This window comes from Hypomesus nipponensis, chromosome 20, assembly GCF_054491055.1.
Source record: "Hypomesus nipponensis isolate SF chromosome 20, ASM5449105v1, whole genome shotgun sequence".
Taxonomy (NCBI): domain Eukaryota; kingdom Metazoa; phylum Chordata; class Actinopteri; order Osmeriformes; family Osmeridae; genus Hypomesus; species Hypomesus nipponensis.
In genome coordinates this window covers 170,001-189,350 of record NC_140380.1, presented here as the reverse complement: position 1 = coordinate 189,350, position 19,350 = coordinate 170,001, and the positions used below count along the sequence as shown (strand labels likewise).

Sequence of the window (19,350 nt, the reverse complement as noted above, 5' to 3'; positions counted from 1 at the left end):
ATCGCTTTTTTGCGTGCAGTTTATACGCAAGTTCCTCCCATTCATTTCTATCGGCAGAAAATGCGTGTATATCACACGCAGAACTTCAACAACTCTGTATCCATTTACGTCATCATCCAGACTCGGATTTTACGGAGATTCACAATATCGAAGCTTCCAAATGTATTTTTGAAACGTTTTTGTGGCGGAATTTTCACTTCAAACACCTTTAAATAACAAACAGTATTTTTTTTTTTGCCACCAACGCCAAGCAGCATAAAAAATAGCCTATGGGCACACACAGGCAATATAGACTGTAGCCTATACAGGCCAGGTTCTTGCCAGCTATGGAAGAGTGGGCTGTGGAGATTTTTTTATGTCTTCTGATTGAACTCTGTTTAACTCAAGACAACTATCATCTCAATATTCACCACACACGTCAATATTGATTAGTGAACTTAGTCAAATCCGACTCTGGGTGATGACGTAAAATGATAAGAGTTCATGAAGTTCTGCGTGTAATATAGACGCATTTTCTGTTGATAGACATGAATGGGAAGATGTGCGTGCAGTTTATACGCGAATTCCTCCCATTTATTTCTATCGGCTGAAAATGCGTAAGAATGCGGAAGAATTTTCTTATATCCTTGAATATTGTTCAACCCCATTGATTCCTATCATTGATAATTCACCAATAAGATGGGTTAATGTTATGTCCATCCAGTTTTTAGAAATTCTGCATAGTTTCTGGGAAAAAAAATGAAAAAAGTTTCGCATTTGTAGCGGAAAATCTTCAGTCACCGTGGCTAGACGATCTATGATTTATGTATTTATTAAATAGGATTTTCTTGTATTTATTTATACTTGTACACTGTTAATATGAATAATTTGTATCTCAAAACGTGAACGTGAACCTGACCGGAAGGTGAAGAAAATAGTCTTACTAGCTGATTATAATTATACAATTGCCTGTTTTAATCTTGCCCTTTATGCATGCACTGTACAGCACCGGAGAGATATTAGTTGTAGTAAGTGTATAATTATGGGGAATTATAGTTATGGGGAAATGCACTTAATTAGCGAAGTATTAAAAAAGGTAGGACAAGGACATGAGAAAGGATCAACGCATTCGTATTGGAACAACCCCCAGAGGCTGCCCTGTGAATTTTACCGCGGTAATTCTTCAGTGCGTTTTCATCCCTCTCCCGGTAAGTTAACACAAATATCTTGCTCTGATTCTGGCATGCAAAATTGTGTTTTGAGGATTGTGCATGTTTTATCTTTAATATTAAAAGGGACAGTGAGTGTTTGTCAATGTTAAGATTATTCGCATTTATGTATTTTTATTTACAATCCAAATGGGATATTAGCTAGTTCTAGCTAGCTTGCTAGTTTCCCCTTTCTAGTTTATTTGAGCGGGCTGATCTCCTCCTGGAATATACAATAGTAGGCCATCTCGATTGTCAGATCCAGGCTAGGGTTTACCTTCCTTTTCAATAATACCTTATCTTACTCGCAAATCAGTAATGGAACTTGTAGATTTTAAATCAATTTAATCAGTGTGATCTTTAGATTAGTTTCCTATAACCATGCAACACACTTTGTAATAACTTGTTTTTTCCTTTCTTTGCAGCTCCAGTACACTTACCTTGTCCCTACACCATAACCAACCTTTGACCACCCATACATAACCCAACGGCTCTTTTAAGAGCCAAACATCTCCCCATCTTTCTCATAGTTTTGAGTGAGTCTGGGCCAGGTTTTTATTTATTATTGCAGTAGTCTAAACAATTCATTTTCTAAAGTTCCCTTTACCTGGCTAAAGGTCTAATAATCTTTTTTTTTTTTTTTTACATCTACATGCATGCATGCTGTCCCATGTTACTGTTGCTGTAATATTTCACCCAATTTGACTGTTAGCCTTTTGAGTTATTGACAATAGGCATTTATTATAAGACGTATATCCCATGTGTATGGGTTAGTAGAGGCCTACTAAAGCTACTATTAGGTTCTGAGGGCTTTTATCACCCATTTCGACTAACGAATGTTGGTTAGCCCTTTGAGGCAGCGGGGTGAGGAGACACCCTTTTGAATCACCCAGAAATACTTGTTTTCTGATGATGACCGCTTCTTACATGGCTACTTCCAAATGTATCATGTAATACACTAAGTGAAAGCAGACCTCTCAAATGAGGTCCACTAAAAAATGTCAACGTGTGAAATGTGAATATAAATTATATATAATGTATACTCAACTTAATGCATTTTACAAATACAATTACACAACTGGCAATGTGAATTTTATGCACACACAAAATGACACATTATTATTGGGTTATTTCGCTGCCTAGAAATTTAAATTCTAATCACTTAAAAAGAAATAGTCTAGAAATAATCCCTACTTTCTTTCTTTTTTGCAGAAACACCTAGAATGTCCAATAACTTGCTAGAAGCGGCACTTCTTCTTGGTGATGTGTTCCTTAACCAGATACAGGTAAACTGAATGCGTCTTTAAACATTATATTATATCATTATATATTTAGGGTTTGGCGAGATTGAAAAATTGTACTCCCCAACACATACACACACTTACCAAACATGAAAGGATACATTCTAGTACATGTGTATGTACCAACGTTAGTGTGTCATAACCTAAATCAAGTCTGTTATAATTTTAGGAACAAAACCAAATCCCGCCTGCAAAAAAGGGCAAACCATGTCGCACAACTGTCCAGTGGACGGAAAGGGACAGCAGTGTAAATGTTGGAAGGCCTCAACGGAAAGGAACCACAAAATCTTCTGGGAATGAAAGGCAGGCCTTGAATCCTGGTGAGGTGGTCATTTGGGCATTAACATTTTGTGTAAAGTTCCATGTGTTTTAAAACATTGCATTGCAGACTATTGCATTTCATGCAATAGTCTATAATGGATGTACCCCTATTATTAGAACCTGATGTAAAACATCAACTCATTGTTCATAGATTGACTAAATGTACTGTACTTCTGTCATTGTATTTTGTTTCCAGTTTACGACACCAGTGTGGCCACCTTTCAGAAAGATTTTATTCTTCAAACAGAGACCGGTAACTACTAACTATACTTAAACAGGCTGGCTGTGGACTGTGTGTTGTGCCCAAGCTTACTGTGTGTGTTGATCTGTGTGTATTTGCTCCCCTCTGCCGCATGCAATACAAATACAAATAATTGCTATAAATGAGATCCCGGTTATCAGCCAGCATTAGTTGTTCTATAAAATATTGAAAACAATATCTGTGATCTTAATCTTGTTTTTTCCTTAAATGAAGCTTCACTCATTGAAGAACTGGGGCATATTTTAAACAATGAGCCAGAAGAATTATCTTCAGCCATGACCTGGCAAAAAAGGCAGGCTATGAGCCATGAGAGATGGCAGATGGCGAGGGAGGCCATGGTTGGAAATCTATTGGCAGCTGAGCATGTGATGGACTGCATCTGCCAACACTGCCAAACTGAAGAGGCTGTTATAAGGTGCAGAGACTGTCTACCTAGGCAGTATCTCTGCACCAAATGTGATGGAGAAGTTCACCATCACCTACCTCTCCACAACAGGGACTCCATGGTTTGTGGGTTTTACAAGCCATTGAGTCCAACCACTGCAGTCAAGAGGCATTCAGAGGCCTATCATTATTCTGAGCAGGGTATGGGTCTAATGTGTGTCCTACTTTGCAAGTGAACATTTCCCGATGTAACAGGTCATACTGTAAATATTATTTGTTTATGGATGTAAAAAGCAACTGATAATTGTGTTCTATTTGTAGTCCGACTTCTCCCGGTACTTTTGCCCCAGGGCATTTGCACTTGCCCAGCAAGTTCATGCCGGATGATCAGTGGCAAGTCCATCATTCTGATAGGAATGAATGGTAAGGTGGTTGTTTTCAAGCAACTTGTTGTTCCTTAAGGCTTGTCTATTGTATATGGTATATGCTGCATACTTAACAGATTTTCTAACTCTTCCATCAGGACGCTACAACCTCACCCTTCCAGCTATGGAGTGCTCCGTCTGTTTGGCAACATGGGCAGTTGGGCTGAGTGATCTCCTTCTGTCTGGGTACTGGCCAGCGTCTGTACATTTTGAGACCGTGTACGAGGCTGGGCTCTTCAGGTCTTTCTTGGACTTAAAGCTTTTGGCTCCAGGAGTCTCACGTCAAGCATTCCTAGGGATGCTTGATCAACGAACCATGACCTATGGCAGGGTAAGTAGGTGGTACATAAACACGTGCTTTGACATGATTGTATACCTTTATAAATTAATCTTCTTAATGTTGAACTGCGACTGTATATTTCTTTCAAGTGGTTTACTTTTTGTATTTCTTTTAACAGAGTGGTAAAATATGTGGAGACACATTCCAAAAAGCTTTCCTGGAGTGGACCTTTGCCCAGCACGAGGTTGAGAGCTTGTGTGGGGTCCAGCCCTTTAAATGTCCAGCTTGCTGTCCATCCATGCATGCCATCTCAGTGGATGGTAATCGGAAGCTGTACCGATTTTCTAATGCTCCAGGGTATGCACTGATTGTTATTTATATATTTGGTTTATTTTTGTTGTTTACTGTACATTTGCTATATTTTTGAATGACATGCCTTTTTTCTCTATTAAACTTAGGCTAGAGAAAGGTTATTTTGATGGCATGTTCATTGCGGAAGATGAGCATGTATCCTCCTTCGTGGGACATGTCCATGAAAAGACAAAACATGTAATCCCCCCTAACCGTCAGATATTAATTATACTGACTGACTCTCCAATTTTCCATGTTGTCATTTTCTGACTTGATGAACTTTTAAATTTCACATCTTCTAGGCACCAGGTAAAGGGGTTTGTGGCTCCTCAAAATGGAAAGCGGCCAAGGAGTCAGCCCAGAAGTCGGCCTCAAAGATCGACGAAGAGGGCCTTGAGATAGCAGTCTGTCGACATGGAGGACTTCTCAAGGCCCTCAATATGTTCAGAGGGGAAATATTTGCCTACCCTCTGTACCTGCAAAGCACCCTCTCCCGGCAAAATGTGACTTTCTTCTGCTCTGATGTTGCCTGCAAGTACTGGCCATACTTGAAGAAAGTGGTTGTTGAGTGTCCAGAGCTGAGGCCCCTGCTGAACATGCGCCCACTGCTGTCCGTAATGCATGCCAAAGCACATGACTGGACATGTGAGGTAATGCAAATCTAGAATTAGATGTGCCTTCTTTTTGATATTCAGTTGTGCACGTGCAATTTTATTGTCCAGCTTTTGTGTACTGTGCAGTTGCAGTGGTCTGGAAGAAACCAGGAGGGAGCGGGCCTGACAATTGGGGAGGAAGTAGAGCAGGTCAACTCTTTTTTGTCCAGGGCTGCAATTTGCACAAAGTATATGTCCAAAGCAGGTAACATTTATTATTATTGAATACTTACATAATTTACAGTTCATAATGACAATATTGCTCATATACTGTAGTTTGTTGTTTATTACTAGCACGAACGGACATGCTTACTGTCCTTGCTGTTGCGTGGAACAAACGCAAATCCGAAAATATGGCAAAATATTTAACCCAAAGATACATCAAGGTATTTTTACGTAATTTCTCTACCTACCTATTTTCTATGTTTAATAATCAATCTATAATAATACAAATATTTACCTCTTGTGTTTTTATCTTCAAAATAAACAAGCTAATTGGTAGACATCCATTGTTGTTATTTAGACAGCCAAGAGGATCAAGGAGGAAAGTGAGAGCCTGGCACACATACAGGCAGAGCTCCATGCCCAGGACAATGATGTACAGCAGTGGGTCAGTGAGGTACAGCAGTTGGCATCAGGTAACACATTATTACAGCACCTCTTTTATCTAATCAGAAAATTAGCACTGTTCTGATAATCAATCTGCTATTATAAGGAAGCACAAATACTGCACAGAAAATGTGTGAGAATTTTTTTTTTTCATTTTAAATAGCAACAAGTACAGAAGACAACACTGGTCTTCAGAGCAAGATAGTGGGTCTTTATCTAAGCATTAAGCAAAGGAAACACCACCTCTACCGCCAAACAGGTCAGCTAAATAAATGCACAGAATGTATTTATGCATTTGTATGCACCATTATACAACCTGGTATAATTGTAATTGCTTAGAAAGCAACAAGAGACGCCACAAAATCCGGGGGAAAATCTGCGGTGAGAAGGCAGCTTTGGAAGCTGCCATTGAGGCTTTTAACTTGGAGTCAACGTACCACCTTCCTTCCACGGATGAATTGCTCATGGTAGACAACTACCGCTGGCCATGGGAATGCCCTGACACCAGTAAATATATTTAAACTACACTGACAAACATACTAATGTTTTATGTGATATAAGTGGATGATCCTCATTAACTGCATGCAATACAGGTTTTTCAACTAAGAAGGTGGTCTTTGACGGCATCATGATGCTGTCCAGACTGAGGGAGGAGGAGCAGATCCTTGTGAGGGAGATCAAGCAACACTGGGAGTCTTTGAGGGAAGCTGCAGGAGCCCTCAACGATCTGTCAAAACGCATCAAAAATGAGAGTAAGTAGCCTTACATTTTGAGTGTGGAGATGATCACGGTTTGGATAAGGATTTTAATTAGGTTTTGTCTTGGTCCTGGTTTGCATGTTTTTCATATTTAGGTAGTGACCTGGACTTGTCAGAGGAGAGTCGCGGGGGCCTTCTCTGTGTCCTAAAGGCAAAATGCCACAATGTCCTGCTCCAGCAAAAGCATGCCAGGACAATGTACCAGCAAGGAGTCTTGGGCCAGGGAACTGACACCATTGTCCTTGATGACACCTCAGATGAAGACGATGAGGGCAGGCATGACAGCTCTGACGATGAAGCGGACACACAGTAATACACATACACAAAGTGTATGAAGAAAAGAAAAAAAACAGAATATGTACGTCGTAAAACAATCACCAGAGCTTATTCAGAAGGAGGCTATAACACTTCAGATTTCAATACTGTAAATAACACATTTAAAATCAATCAAGAGTACTCCAAGCCTGATTCTAAATTGTTCCTCTTTGAACTTAAAAACGCTATTTGAACAAAATCTCTTAACTTAAATTTAATCAAATCTATGGTAACACAGAATAACTAGAGAAATTATGTGATTATGCTTTCCTATAGTGATGTTAGATTCATATTTAATTTTGGTTATTTTTTATTTTTTATATTGTGTTCCCCTATATTTTAAGACAGCAGTAACACCTCAATGAATGAATTATTCATTATCTTAAAAAAAGAAAGATTTGTTATGTTTAATCTGACGTAAATACCTGTTTCAGGTTAATGAACTTGTAATTGTTGAACACTGTCTTCACAAACTATGTTGAAAAAAAAGTGCATGAGAAGTACATGCAATGCATTTGTTTGTTCAGAAATTATTATTTTTTATGTAGTTAATTGGTTCAGTTTTTATGGAGCAGTCAGTGACGTGCAGTCAGGGTAGGCAAGATAGGCACTGCCTACCCTGCCAAAATTCAAATGTAAAATGTTTATTAAATCATTTTATTTAATAAACTTCTATTTGTATTTTTACTGATTATTCTTGTGATGTGTATATATACAAAATGTATGTAATTCCAATTGTTTAGACGTTACATGACAAATGTACAAAAAAAATGTTAAATTGTAGAATAAGCAGTGCTTTGCTGTCCATCATGCTCACTTCGATCTTGTATTCTTCATGTAAGTCAAAAAGCAAAACCCTTCTGTGCCTTTGCACGTAAATATGTTATGCCAGTAATTATCTACGTTACGTATCAAACATGGACCAATTAAAATTGAGATATTACTGGACATTTGCGCAGCTAACGTCATTACACTAGCTAGGTTGTAAACGTAATCCTCGCAAAATTCAAGTCAAAATGACAGCAGCGGTGTCTGCCGATATCGCAGAGTTGAGGAATTTCTCCAAGCTCGATTTTATTTTTAAAAAAAATGTTAATAGCAAGAGGGAGGTCTACGCCAGACTTGGACTACTGCAGCAAAAGGGACAACATGCTTTTGAACGTTTCAAACAGACTGGTATAGAAGGAAAGATTATGCGATTATGCTATGTGGCTGTGCTAACTTTCAGTGGCTGTAGGCTACTGCTTGTACTGTTTACTGCGTTTACTGTTTTGACATATTATCCTAACAATAAATTAGGTAATCTGGCTTTCTTAACTCAGTGCCTTGCCTCTTACTGACATCACCGCTGACATCACCTGACATCACCACACAATTACATATGCTACATATGTAATTTGAAAAGGTCTGATTTGCATACAAGGCCATTTTAAATGGTACTCCCTATTGACACGGTTGCTCTAAAACAGGGGTGGGGAACGTCCGGCCCATTTGGTCCGGCCCACCATGGCACTGCAGGAACCATATCATTGGGTGCATTATTCGGCAGCAGCACTATTTTAATATGTGGAAGAGGACTGTGGAGGCGCGCAGCGTTGGAATTCCTTTCTAGCAAATCAAACCCGGAATACGTCAATATCTACTCTATAATATCTAGTCTAAATACAAAATCCTAGACAGGGAGTTGTATTTAGTCCCATGTTAAACCCTTAACAACAATAGTAAACAATTACCATTAAGGAATTTATCAACTATGTACCCAAAATCTAATTTTGTGCATTTTACCTTTTCATGTCTCTGTGAAATGTGCGCCCGACACAAGGTCTAGTCCAACAGGGTGAAAATTAAAATGTTGTCACACGACGACACCAAATACATAATTGGAAAGGTCTTGATCAGGAGAATAACACAATACCAGTTCGTAGGCTCAACCAGGTTCCTAGTGTGAAATATGGACATCTGAAGTTGGACTTTTAGCCCAAAATGAGGGATTCTAGGTGGCGCTGTTGAGCCCCTGTTGATACTAGGGTTATGATATTGAAAGGTTGTGTTTAACTAACCCCAATTATTCACTGTAATAAGCCATGACTATGTACCATAAAGGGAACTCACAACCCTAACCCTAATTTTGGACCAAAACTGTATGTATGACTTCAACCCTGTATTTGTATTGTACATTTGTGTAAAAGTTGTATTTGGCCCCATCTTAAATCCTTAACAGTTAAAGTAAGTTAAAAAAAAGTATCATCAAGGAATTTAGCCACTATGTACCAAAAATCTAATTTTGTGCATTTTACCGTTTCATGTCTCTGTGAAATGTGCGCCCGACACAAGGTCTAGTCCAACAGGGTGAAAATTAAAATGTTGTCACACAATGACACCAAATACATAATTGGAAAGGTCTTGATCAGGAGAGTAACACAATGCCATTTCGAAGGCTCAACTCGGTTCCTAGTGTGAAAAATGAACATCTGAACTTGGACTTTTAGCTCAAAATGAGGGATTCTAGGTGGCGCTGTTGAGCCCCTGTTGATACTAGGGTTATGATATTGAAAGGTTGTGTTTAACTAACCCCAATTATTCACTGTAATAAGCCATGACTATGTACCATAAAGGGAACTCACAACCCTAACCCTAATTTTGGACCAAAACTGTATGTATGACTTCAACCCTGTATTTGTATTGTACATTTGTGTAAAAGTTGTATTTGGCCCCATCTTAAATCCTTAACAGTTAAAGTAAGTTAAAAAAAAGTATCATCAAGGAATTTAGCCACTATGTACCAAAAATCTAATTTTGTGCATTTTACCGTTTCATGTCTCTGTGAAATGTGCGCCCGACACAAGGTCTAGTCCAACAGGGTGAAAATTAAAATGTTGTCACACAATGACACCAAATACATAATTGGAAAGGTCTTGATCAGGAGAGTAACACAATGCCATTTCGAAGGCTCAACTCGGTTCCTAGTGTGAAAAATGAACATCTGAACTTGGACTTTTAGCTCAAAATGAGGGATTCTAGGTGGCGCTGTTGAGCCCCTGTTGATACTAGGGTTATGATATTGAAAGGTTGTGTTTAACTAACCCCAATTATTCACTGTAATAAGCCATGACTATGTACCATAAAGGGAACTCACAACCCTAACCCTAATTTTGGACCAAAACTGTATGTATGACTTCAACCCTGTATTTGTATTGTACATTTGTGTAAAAGTTGTATTTGGCCCCATCTTAAATCCTTAACAGTTAAAGTAAGTTAAAAAAAAAGTATAATTAAGGAATTTAGCCACTATGTACCCAAAATCAAATTGTATGCATTTTAACTTTGGGGGGGGGGGGGGGGGTTATGATATTGTTGTTGTTATCATTGTTGCTTGAATATATGAGGACACATATTTTTATGTGGCCATATAAATAATTTATTATTTAGAAATGTGTATTTGTTATCAATATTGCTTTAATATATGGACAAGACACATTAAAGACATTAAACAACCACTGAAAGCCACAGAAGCACTGAACTGCCACCAAATAATGCAAATGAAAAAATGAAAAATGCAAACTCAAATCTGGTCACCCTAAAATAGGCCTAAATACAAAACGTCCTACCTAGCACGCGTTGCTATCTCAGGAATTTAAGGTCGGCATAGCGACGGACGCGTCCTTACATCTGAACGGTATTGTGACGTCAGATAGGCACTCGGACAGACTTTTTACACAACTTCCGTATTTGTTACCGGAAATACGCAATCGTCGTGGAAATCTTCTTCTGCTGTCCAGGGCAACAGCGGTAAACAAATGGCGCAAGCAACGAGCAAGAGTTATTGTAGCGTACCGGGCTGTTCTTGTTATTCCCAAAAGCAGCCATAATTGTCGTTTCATTCCTTCCCTGTTGATGGTGAAGTTCGACGAAAATGTATTCAGGCTATCCGGCGGGATGAAGGACCAAACATTACGATTAAAAAGGGGAACACTTAGCGTAAGGGGTCCTATTATCGTCCACCTACCTAGCTCTCGACGCTTGTTAGAAATGTTTCCATAATACAAATTAAAAACGTTATGTCACAGCATTGTACTTTAATATGTAGATACACACCATTATAACATTCCGGTTTTGAAATCCAATCAAGATATGCCTAAAAATGTTACATACATATTTACATCTCAAAGTAAGAAGCTGTAATTTGGTGTGCAGCAATATAAGATGTGTAAATATCGATGAGTTACTTTATTTTGTTGCTGCTGCATATAAGAACTTAACGGAAGAAACGCTTGTGGACGATAACGGGGCCGCTTCACTATGTCTGCAGCAGGCACTGCCTATGATTACGTTTTAGGGATCACTGTTCGCCTCTTGAAACCAGAGGAGCTGCAACTCTAGCTACTAGTATTGTAGGACGAATCTTAGTTTAACGGGCCATTCCCAAAAACATTGTAGCTAAAGTGTCTCTTGAAAATTCGTAGCTCTTGAAAGCGCATAGAGTAGTCTACTCCTTACGAGCATGTTTGGGAAACGCACGTAAGAAATGTCGATGGTTTCGTTTTTTGCTCGATCGTTGCGCTGCCCAGTTCAATGGCTAACAGTTAGCCTGATCGCTCTCACTTACATTGATACTGAAGGACAAATTCCTCATGGAAAAATGTGTACCCTTTATTTATTTTGTTATTTTTTGTGACAAGAGTTTTACTCCACCAGTAAATCTGTGAGCGAAGTTGGGAAGACTGTCAGAGAGTCTCGGATCAATTCTCTTAATGTGTTGACGCTTGACAGGAAGTCCACTTCCACATTGTTTACGCATTTCCGGTTATTGTGAAAAAGGTCTATTGCATAGGTTTATATATATCTATGGTCTATTGGCCTTCTATGGGACATATATATATGTCTATGGGCCTGACAGCGTCCCAAGAACCACGTTATTCCTCATTGGACGCATCGATCGATTACCCATGAGCCTTTGTGTATTTGTTTTTTCTGTGTACGGCAAAAAAGTTGGTAGGCCTTTAGCCTCAGTCGTGTGGAAGACAGAAATCTACAGATCACATCTCTAATAATAAAAATCTTGGCTTCCGTGGTAGCATTAACTTTCCGACATGGGTAGGCTTCTACCCATTTCGAGAACATGACAACAATTACAAGTACACACTCAATTACAACACTTGTTCATCTGCATAAAATCAATTTGTAAATTAATAAAAGGACCACTTGGTGGTGGGTGGGCTGCGTCTCTTCTCTTTGGTCCCTTTCCGGGATTATGCTACTGGTAAATATGACACTGAGCACAATGTTGCTCAGCCTTTGTGGAAAAACCAGGTGCAAAACCAATCTGTATTTACTATTGAGACCATGTGGAAGAAATTTAGATTTCCTGTGTGCTTACATTATTCACTAATCAAGAGAACTAGTCATTGGATACTAGTTAGTATGTTCTCATGTAAGCTTGCTATTAATAAGAGTAGATTGTGTCTATGTGTCAGGGTTAATAGATGTTTGAGATCAGGAGAAAGTACTGGCTAAATGGTCCTTGTCATGACTACAAGGAGAGCTCCAACTATGAACTCTTTAGTCTGAGTGGTCATGTGTTGGGAGCTGTGAATCTCTTTCTGAGACTGTTGTAACGTCATTACTGCCTGACTGTCACTATCTATGTTTACATTCTTGTGCCCTATAAAAGATGGTCCTCCGGCCTTCAGAGCGGAGAGAGACATGATTGAGACCTAAGCCTGGTGTTGTGTTGTCATTTATTGTCAGAGGTCTCATTGTCATTGTCTTCTCTCCCAATCTGCAGATTGATAAATACTTGATAAATCCAGAACTCAACTGAATTTAGTCACTCCGTTTATGAAGAGACGGACAAAACACTTTCTTCATCAGTCGTAATAGATATGTACAGCTGTAATATACGGTCATCATGTGTAATTTCACATAATTAAACACATATTATACGAAACTATCCGATTACTTTGTTCTACTATTGTTCGGAATCTCGTCTATTTTAAAGAACGACAGTTAGCTATCTGTGACAAGTTGCCTTATATTAGAGTATAGTATATATTTTATATATTTGAATTAAGTAGGCTATTCAATAAAGCAGTAACTACTGTATATGATTACTGTACGATTTGGAAACCTTAATATGTACAGTAAGAACAGACTTTGAATGCTTGTCAAAATGGCCAGCAAGTAATGATCCAAAACAGCTGTCAGCACACTTGACTGCATTGGAGTATTATTGTCAAGATGAGCAACTTATATGTCAATGGCAATAGAAACATTCCTTGTTAATGCATATTTTCCCTACTCACCCACCATTATACTTATAATGTAATTGTTTAGTTCAGTGTTTCAGATACAGTATTGTTTCACATTTCTGAAGCATTGGACAAATCCTTAACCCGGCCATGGTCTTCTCATGACCTGTGTCAAGGCTCTATCCAGCAAGAAACTCGTCCACATAAAATATTTTGGAACATGCCACAAGACTGTTGTAGACTTCTCTGCTAGATGTCAAAGGGTTTACAGTCTCTGTGTTGCCCATCTGGATGTCTGTCAGCAGAGCACTTTTCCTATGATATATAGACCTTACCAATGCAGTTATAGGCTATACAGTCTGTCTACTTTACAAGCAAGTGTAAAAGCATATAAGTATTTGGTCATGTATGTAATGGTAAGAGTAATGTGGTATTGGAAGCCATTGACCGGCTCCACTTCTTCAACACAGGAGGCACTAGATTAAGCTCCATCCTGGGTTCTGCTGTTCCATCTAACCGCAATAATATTAGCGTTAACTGTCTTACATTGTTTGAGCACATTGTATGGCCCTTTGCCTGGTTTAGGCACTTAAAACAAACAATAGCAGTGTGGATTATTGGCTTTTTTTTAACTTGTATTTTACTACATGACAAGATACGCTATTAGATCTGGCATCTTAAGTGGTCGCTCTTTTAGGTAAGCCTATGTTGTTGGTCACACATGATCAGGTAAAGTCAGGTAAACAGATGCACAATTTAGTTTTCTGCCAAAACTATGTTTGGCTCCATTACAAAACTAGATAGTTCATTGTGGTGTTACATTCTTTATCAAAGAACAGACTTTAGCTAGACTGCTCCTTTGGTAAATGTTCTTATTTCTTAAGTTGCCCTATCTTGTCAGTGTAATGTTAGTCACAACATATCTTAATCATGAAACCAAGTTTATTACGAGAAAGGTAACATCTGGAACTACAGTAATCCATGCCACATTAACAGACAGTTAGGGTCATCTGGACATTACCCTCAGGCTCCCAAGTGGGTGGCCAAGTCTTCTTACTGAAAATAAAATACACAATTAGAAATTGAAGAATAAATACATTGGTAGGATGAAATAATACTTGAAAGTCCAAAAATTGAGGTCCACTTATCTTACCATGATGGACAAGGCAACCAATGCACCTTAACCTCTTTGTGCCCCTTAGAAATGAGTAAAACACAGAATAAACAAGTTATTTCATGGATAATGAATGGCTACATTACATTACATTTTGTAATTGTAAGCAAATGTAAACATAACATCATTGTATATACATTAGGGTATAAAAAATTAAAAGATATGTTTGGTTGTATGAAATGCAAGTAGGAATCCATGCCAAGCCCCCCCCCCTCACACCTAAAGCAGAGTCAGCGTGACTTTTTATAAGCACACATACTTGGACCTATGTTCTTTTGTATTTGTTTGTCAGTCATCTACCTCATCCATCACACCAAACTACTTTCATCTATCAAAATATAATTTGTAAGGACAAAGACCAGGGAAATGCAAAACCCTAAGGTGTTTAAAGGACAGATCAGCTGATGCACTGGCAGGGCAGTAATTTGGTTCTTTCACAAAAGTACCAACACCTTAATATGTTAATTGAGACATTAAAGAACTGAATACAATACAGGTTAAGCAGAGCTCCATCTACAGCATCTGATGTCAGGCAGTCAAGTTCTTGTGCTTTTCACTACCACATCAAAATATTTTGAGCATCAACTGTATCTTTGTGAATTAACCAAACATCAAAAAGGTAATGAACAGTATTTCAGTTTTAATGTGGGATTGGTGTCTTTTGATTTGTGTTTTTTCACTAACCTTCCTTATGCGACTCATCGACACAGATTCCACAGGGAAAACGTCCAGTGATCCATGGAATTGGCACTCTGTCAAAAAAATAATACAATAAACATACATATACTCCACACACACAGTAATTAATCATGCACTAATACAAATATGTTTTATATGGCTTTATTGCATGCACTGTCTTTTTCCTATACCTTTGACTTTTTTGTCCCTCTTAGTTTTGCCCCGTTTTTTGGCAGAAACATTTACAGGTGACTTCCTGTAAAGAAAAGTATAATTGACACCTAAATTATAGCAAATCAAACTAAAGTTTTCGAAATTGTACTTATGCACACTAGGGTATATTACACTTTAACATTGGGCCTATGACTTGAGATGTCTAAATATAATTATTCTTTGTTCGTCTGTAGACTGACGATATTTCCTATTTTGGCACTCACCACTCATCCTTTTGTCCTCTCTCTTCCTCTATATCTTTCTCTGCAGGTCCTGACTCTTTTATATCCGTCTGTCTCTTTTCCTCTACATGTGTATGTGTCCCTCCAGCTTCCTCTACATTCCTCACCACCTTAATCTCTTTTCTTTCTCGCTGTCTTATTTCTCCCTTTGCCTCTACATTCCATTCTAAACCCAACTGTGTCTGTACATTGTTTCTTTGTTTATCTTCCTCGATTGTCATCTGTTCTCCCATCTCCCCCTTTTCTGCCTGTCTTCCCTCCTCTACATCCTTATCTGTGACACTCTTTTCAACCTCTCTTTCCTGCTGTCTTCCACCTTCCGGTACATCCATTTCTGTTCCAGTCTGTATCTCTTCGTCTTGCTGTTCTCTCCGCTCCTCTAAATCTATCTCCATCTCCACCACCTCCCCACTCTCAACTACATCTCCCCTTCTGTCGTCCTGTCCTGTTTCTTTGTCTGTTTCCAGAGTAACACCTTTGAAGAATTATTTTACAGTGTAAATAATATACAAATAACTAGAATGATAGACTTTCTCAGAAAAAATGCTATGCTAAAGCTTGTGTATCTCTTATGCTTTCACATGACCATATACTTATAAATGATGGATTACTAAATGTAACAAAGTGCCAATACAATACCTTGTAAAATATGCTCGAATAGGATTAAGACTTTTTCCAACACCCCATGAGCTGCAGCTGGCATCTCAAACGGAATGTGGAATTGTGCTCTCCATTTAGAACGGCTGTATTTCCCCCATAGCAGGAGAGGGAAGTAGCCAAGGGCCTTAAGTTTTTCCATCTGAAACATAAGAAAAATGACAAAAACATAAACTGTCTTTCGAGGTAGAGGCATGTTTTGCATGCCTTTGCCATGCACACAAATTGGGAATGCCTGTCATGCAAGTACAAACTGGAAAACCGTAACAGACATTTTGTACATTAGCATATTCAGTAACAACCCATAACCCTATTTGGCATATTACAGATAACTTTCTTACCATGATAAATGAATTGTCCAACACCTTTGTTTGGTTCCTAGATTTTTTTGTTGTTTGTGCCCATTCTTTGGCTTGAGCACGGAACTTTAATAGTCGGACGGTGTGCCGCAGCTTGAAATCAAGCAGCTTCCCACACTGTAAGAGAAACAGGAAGACAGTGAGGGAGGAGGGTTAAAACCAAAAGGCATCTTAACTATCAAACATGATGAGAAGAGTGTAGATTGTGTACACAATTACCTTGACACAACGCCGGTTACCACAATTCCCACTGCTGTGACAATGAGGGCACTGACGCAAAGTTGAACCAGGCATTCTAAGAACTGCAAAGGACAATTTAAAAAAAGTTAAACATATCAAACATAAACTTTGAGATAGTCTCTACTAACCCATACACATGGGATATACGTCTTATAATAAATGCCTATTGTCAATAACTCAAAAGGCTAACAGTCAAATTGGGTGAAATATTACAGCAACAGTAACATGGGACAGCATGCATGCATGTAGATGTAAAAAAAAAAAAAAAAGATTATTAGACCTTTAGCCAGGTAAAGGGAACTTTAGAAAATGAATTGTTTAGACTACTGCAATAATAAATAAAAACCTGGCCCAGACTCACTCAAAACTATGAGAAAGATGGGGAGATGTTTGGCTCTTAAAAGAGCCGTTGGGTTATGTATGGGTGGTCAAAGGTTGGTTATGGTGTAGGGACAAGGTAAGTGTACTGGAGCTGCAAAGAAAGGAAAAAACAAGTTATTACAAAGTGTGTTGCATGGTTATAGGAAACTAATCTAAAGATCACACTGATTAAATTGATTTAAAATCTACAAGTTCCATTACTGATTTGCGAGTAAGATAAGGTATTATTGAAAAGGAAGGTAAACCCTAGCCTGGATCTGACAATCGAGATGGCCTACTATTGTATATTCCAGGAGGAGATCAGCCCGCTCAAATAAACTAGAAAGGGGAAACTAGCAAGCTAGCTAGAACTAGCTAATATCCCATTTGGATTGTAAATAAAAATACATAAATGCGAATAATCTTAACATTGACAAACACTCACTGTCCCTTTTAATATTAAAGATAAAACATGCACAATCCTCAAAACACAATTTTGCATGCCAGAATCAGAGCAAGATATTTGTGTTAACTTACCGGGAGAGGGATGAAAACGCACTGAAGAATTACCGCGGTAAAATTCACAGGGCAGCCTCTGGGGGTTGTTCCAATACGAATGCGTTGATCCTTTCTCATGTCCTTGTCCTACCTTTTTTAATACTTCGCTAATTAAGTGCATTTCCCCATAACTATAATTCCCCATAATTATACACTTACTACAACTAATATCTCTCCGGTGCTGTACAGTGCATGCATAAAGGGCAAGATTAAAACAGGCAATTGTATAATTATAATCAGCTAGTAAGACTATTTTCTTCACCTTCCGGTCAGGTTCACGTTCACGTTTTGAGATACAAATTATTCATATTAACAGTGTACAAGTATAAATAAATACAAGAAAATCCTATTTAATAAATACATAAATCATAGATCGTCTAGCCACGGTGACTGAAGATTTTCCGCTACAAATGCGAAACTTTTTTCATTTTTTTTCCCAGAAACTATGCAGAATTTCTAAAAACTGGATGGACATAACATTAACCCATCTTATTGGTGAATTATCAATGATAGGAATCAATGGGGTTGAACAATATTCAAGGATATAAGAAAATTCTTCCGCATTCTTACGCATTTTCAGCCGATAGAAATAAATGGGAGGAATTCGCGTATAAACTGCACGCACATCTTCCCATTCATGTCTATCAACAGAAAATGCGTCTATATTACACGCAGAACTTCATGAACTCTTATCATTTTACGTCATCACCCAGAGTCGGATTTGACTAAGTTCACTAATCAATATTGACGTGTGTGGTGAATATTGAGATGATAGTTGTCTTGAGTTAAACAGAGTTCAATCAGAAGACATAAAAAAATCTCCACAGCCCACTCTTCCATAGCTGGCAAGAACCTGGCCTGTATAGGCTACAGTCTATATTGCCTGTGTGTGCCCATAGGCTATTTTTTATGCTGCTTGGCGTTGGTGGCAAAAAAAAAAATACTGTTTGTTATTTAAAGGTGTTTGAAGTGAAAATTCCGCCACAAAAACGTTTCAAAAATACATTTGGAAGCTTCGATATTGTGAATCTCCGTAAAATCCGAGTCTGGATGATGACGTAAATGGATACAGAGTTGTTGAAGTTCTGCGTGTGATATACACGCATTTTCTGCCGATAGAAATGAATGGGAGGAACTTGCGTATAAACTGCACGCAAAAAAGCGATTTGGCGTATCTATGGCACGCGAAATAGGTGCGTCAACCCGTGTCATAGATACGCAGAAGTATGAGACTGGGTTGGGCGGTCTCCCATCCAAGTACTAACCAGGCCCGACCCTGCTTAGCTTCCGAGATCAGACGTGATCTGGCGTTGCCAGGCTGGTATGGCCGTACGAAATAAGTTGACAACCATAGGCTACTTATCCATATACAGATTTAGCAATTGACAATGCAAGGTGGTCTCTCTCTCTCTCTCTCTCTCTCGTGTCAAAATGAAAACAGCTTCCAGCCCCTTTCATGAAGGACTACTTGTGCATATTGCAAGATGTCAGTTTCTAAGTGAATGAGCAAAAGAGCATACAGCACCTGGTATTCCCAGGCGGTCTCCCATCCAAGTACTAACCAGGCCCGACCCTGCTTAGCTTCCGAGATCAGACGTGATCGGGCGTTGCCAGGCTGGTATGGCCGTACGAAATAAGTTGACAACCATAGGCTACTTATCCATATACAGATTTAGCAATTGACAATGCAAGGTGGTCTCTCTCTCTCTCTCGTGTCAAAATGAAAACAGCTTCCAGCCCCTTTCATGAAGGACTACTTGTGCATATTGCAAGAT

At 38.7% G+C, this 19,350-nt stretch overlaps 2 protein-coding genes and 1 non-coding gene across 4 annotated transcripts; 1 reads left to right on the top strand and 2 right to left on the bottom strand.

Annotated features, from left to right (window-relative positions):
• The first annotated feature begins 607 nt into the window (after nucleotides 1-607).
• LOC146238710 (uncharacterized) lies at nucleotides 608-8,163 on the top strand. Of its 2 annotated transcripts, XM_084684327.1 has the most exons (18): nucleotides 608-1,187; nucleotides 1,613-1,723; nucleotides 2,400-2,473; nucleotides 2,658-2,808; nucleotides 3,006-3,062; nucleotides 3,285-3,656; nucleotides 3,777-3,878; nucleotides 3,979-4,211; nucleotides 4,339-4,517; nucleotides 4,619-4,709; nucleotides 4,814-5,161; nucleotides 5,252-5,369; nucleotides 5,441-5,550; nucleotides 5,688-5,802; nucleotides 5,937-6,032; nucleotides 6,113-6,280; nucleotides 6,367-6,525; nucleotides 6,627-8,163. In XM_084684327.1, the coding sequence occupies exons 3-18, from the start codon at nucleotides 2,411-2,413 to the stop codon at nucleotides 6,842-6,844; spliced, it is 2,580 nt and encodes an 859-aa protein (XP_084540453.1). In that variant the 5' UTR covers nucleotides 608-1,187; nucleotides 1,613-1,723; nucleotides 2,400-2,410; the 3' UTR covers nucleotides 6,845-8,163. The 2 variants fall into 2 exon arrangements, with proteins under 2 accessions (XP_084540453.1, XP_084540454.1); XM_084684328.1 differs by having other exon boundaries at nucleotides 613-2,473; nucleotides 5,459-5,550.
• Nucleotides 8,164-14,018: 5,855 nt separating this feature from the next.
• On the bottom strand, nucleotides 14,019-18,111 carry LOC146238709 (uncharacterized). Its single transcript, XM_084684043.1, has 10 exons — nucleotides 17,555-18,111; nucleotides 17,019-17,129; nucleotides 16,637-16,719; nucleotides 16,400-16,534; nucleotides 16,041-16,200; nucleotides 15,384-15,876; nucleotides 15,138-15,202; nucleotides 14,953-15,020; nucleotides 14,248-14,291; nucleotides 14,019-14,150 (listed from the first exon to the last, which is right to left on the bottom strand). The coding sequence occupies exons 3-10, from the start codon at nucleotides 16,709-16,711 to the stop codon at nucleotides 14,084-14,086; spliced, it is 1,107 nt and encodes a 368-aa protein (XP_084540169.1). The 5' UTR covers nucleotides 16,712-16,719; nucleotides 17,019-17,129; nucleotides 17,555-18,111; the 3' UTR covers nucleotides 14,019-14,083.
• Nucleotides 18,112-19,088: 977 nt separating this feature from the next.
• On the bottom strand, nucleotides 19,089-19,207 carry LOC146238708 (5S ribosomal RNA). The gene has a single exon (XR_014738809.1). It is a non-coding gene; the product is annotated as a 5S ribosomal RNA (ribosomal RNA).
• Nucleotides 19,208-19,350: the final 143 nt, after the last annotated feature.

Bases quoted from the DNA above. Each gene is read 5' to 3' on its own strand.
- LOC146238709 (XM_084684043.1), bottom strand. From the start codon at position 16,711: ATGCCTGGTTCAACTTTGCGTCAGTGCCCTCATTGTCACAGCAGTGGG. The intron at 15,203-15,383 runs GTGAGTGCCAAA...TTTTCTTTACAG, and splicing joins AGAGGACAAAAGGATGAGTG to GAAGTCACCTGTAAATGTTT. The intron at 15,021-15,137 runs GTATAGGAAAAA...TTTTTTTGACAG, and splicing joins GAGGGACAAAAAAGTCAAAG to AGTGCCAATTCCATGGATCA.
- LOC146238710 (XM_084684327.1), top strand. From the start codon at position 2,411: ATGTCCAATAACTTGCTAGAAGCGGCACTTCTTCTTGGTGATGTGTTC. The intron at 3,879-3,978 runs GTAAGGTGGTTG...CTCTTCCATCAG, and splicing joins CATTCTGATAGGAATGAATG to GACGCTACAACCTCACCCTT. The intron at 5,803-5,936 runs GTAACACATTAT...CATTTTAAATAG, and splicing joins GGTACAGCAGTTGGCATCAG to CAACAAGTACAGAAGACAAC.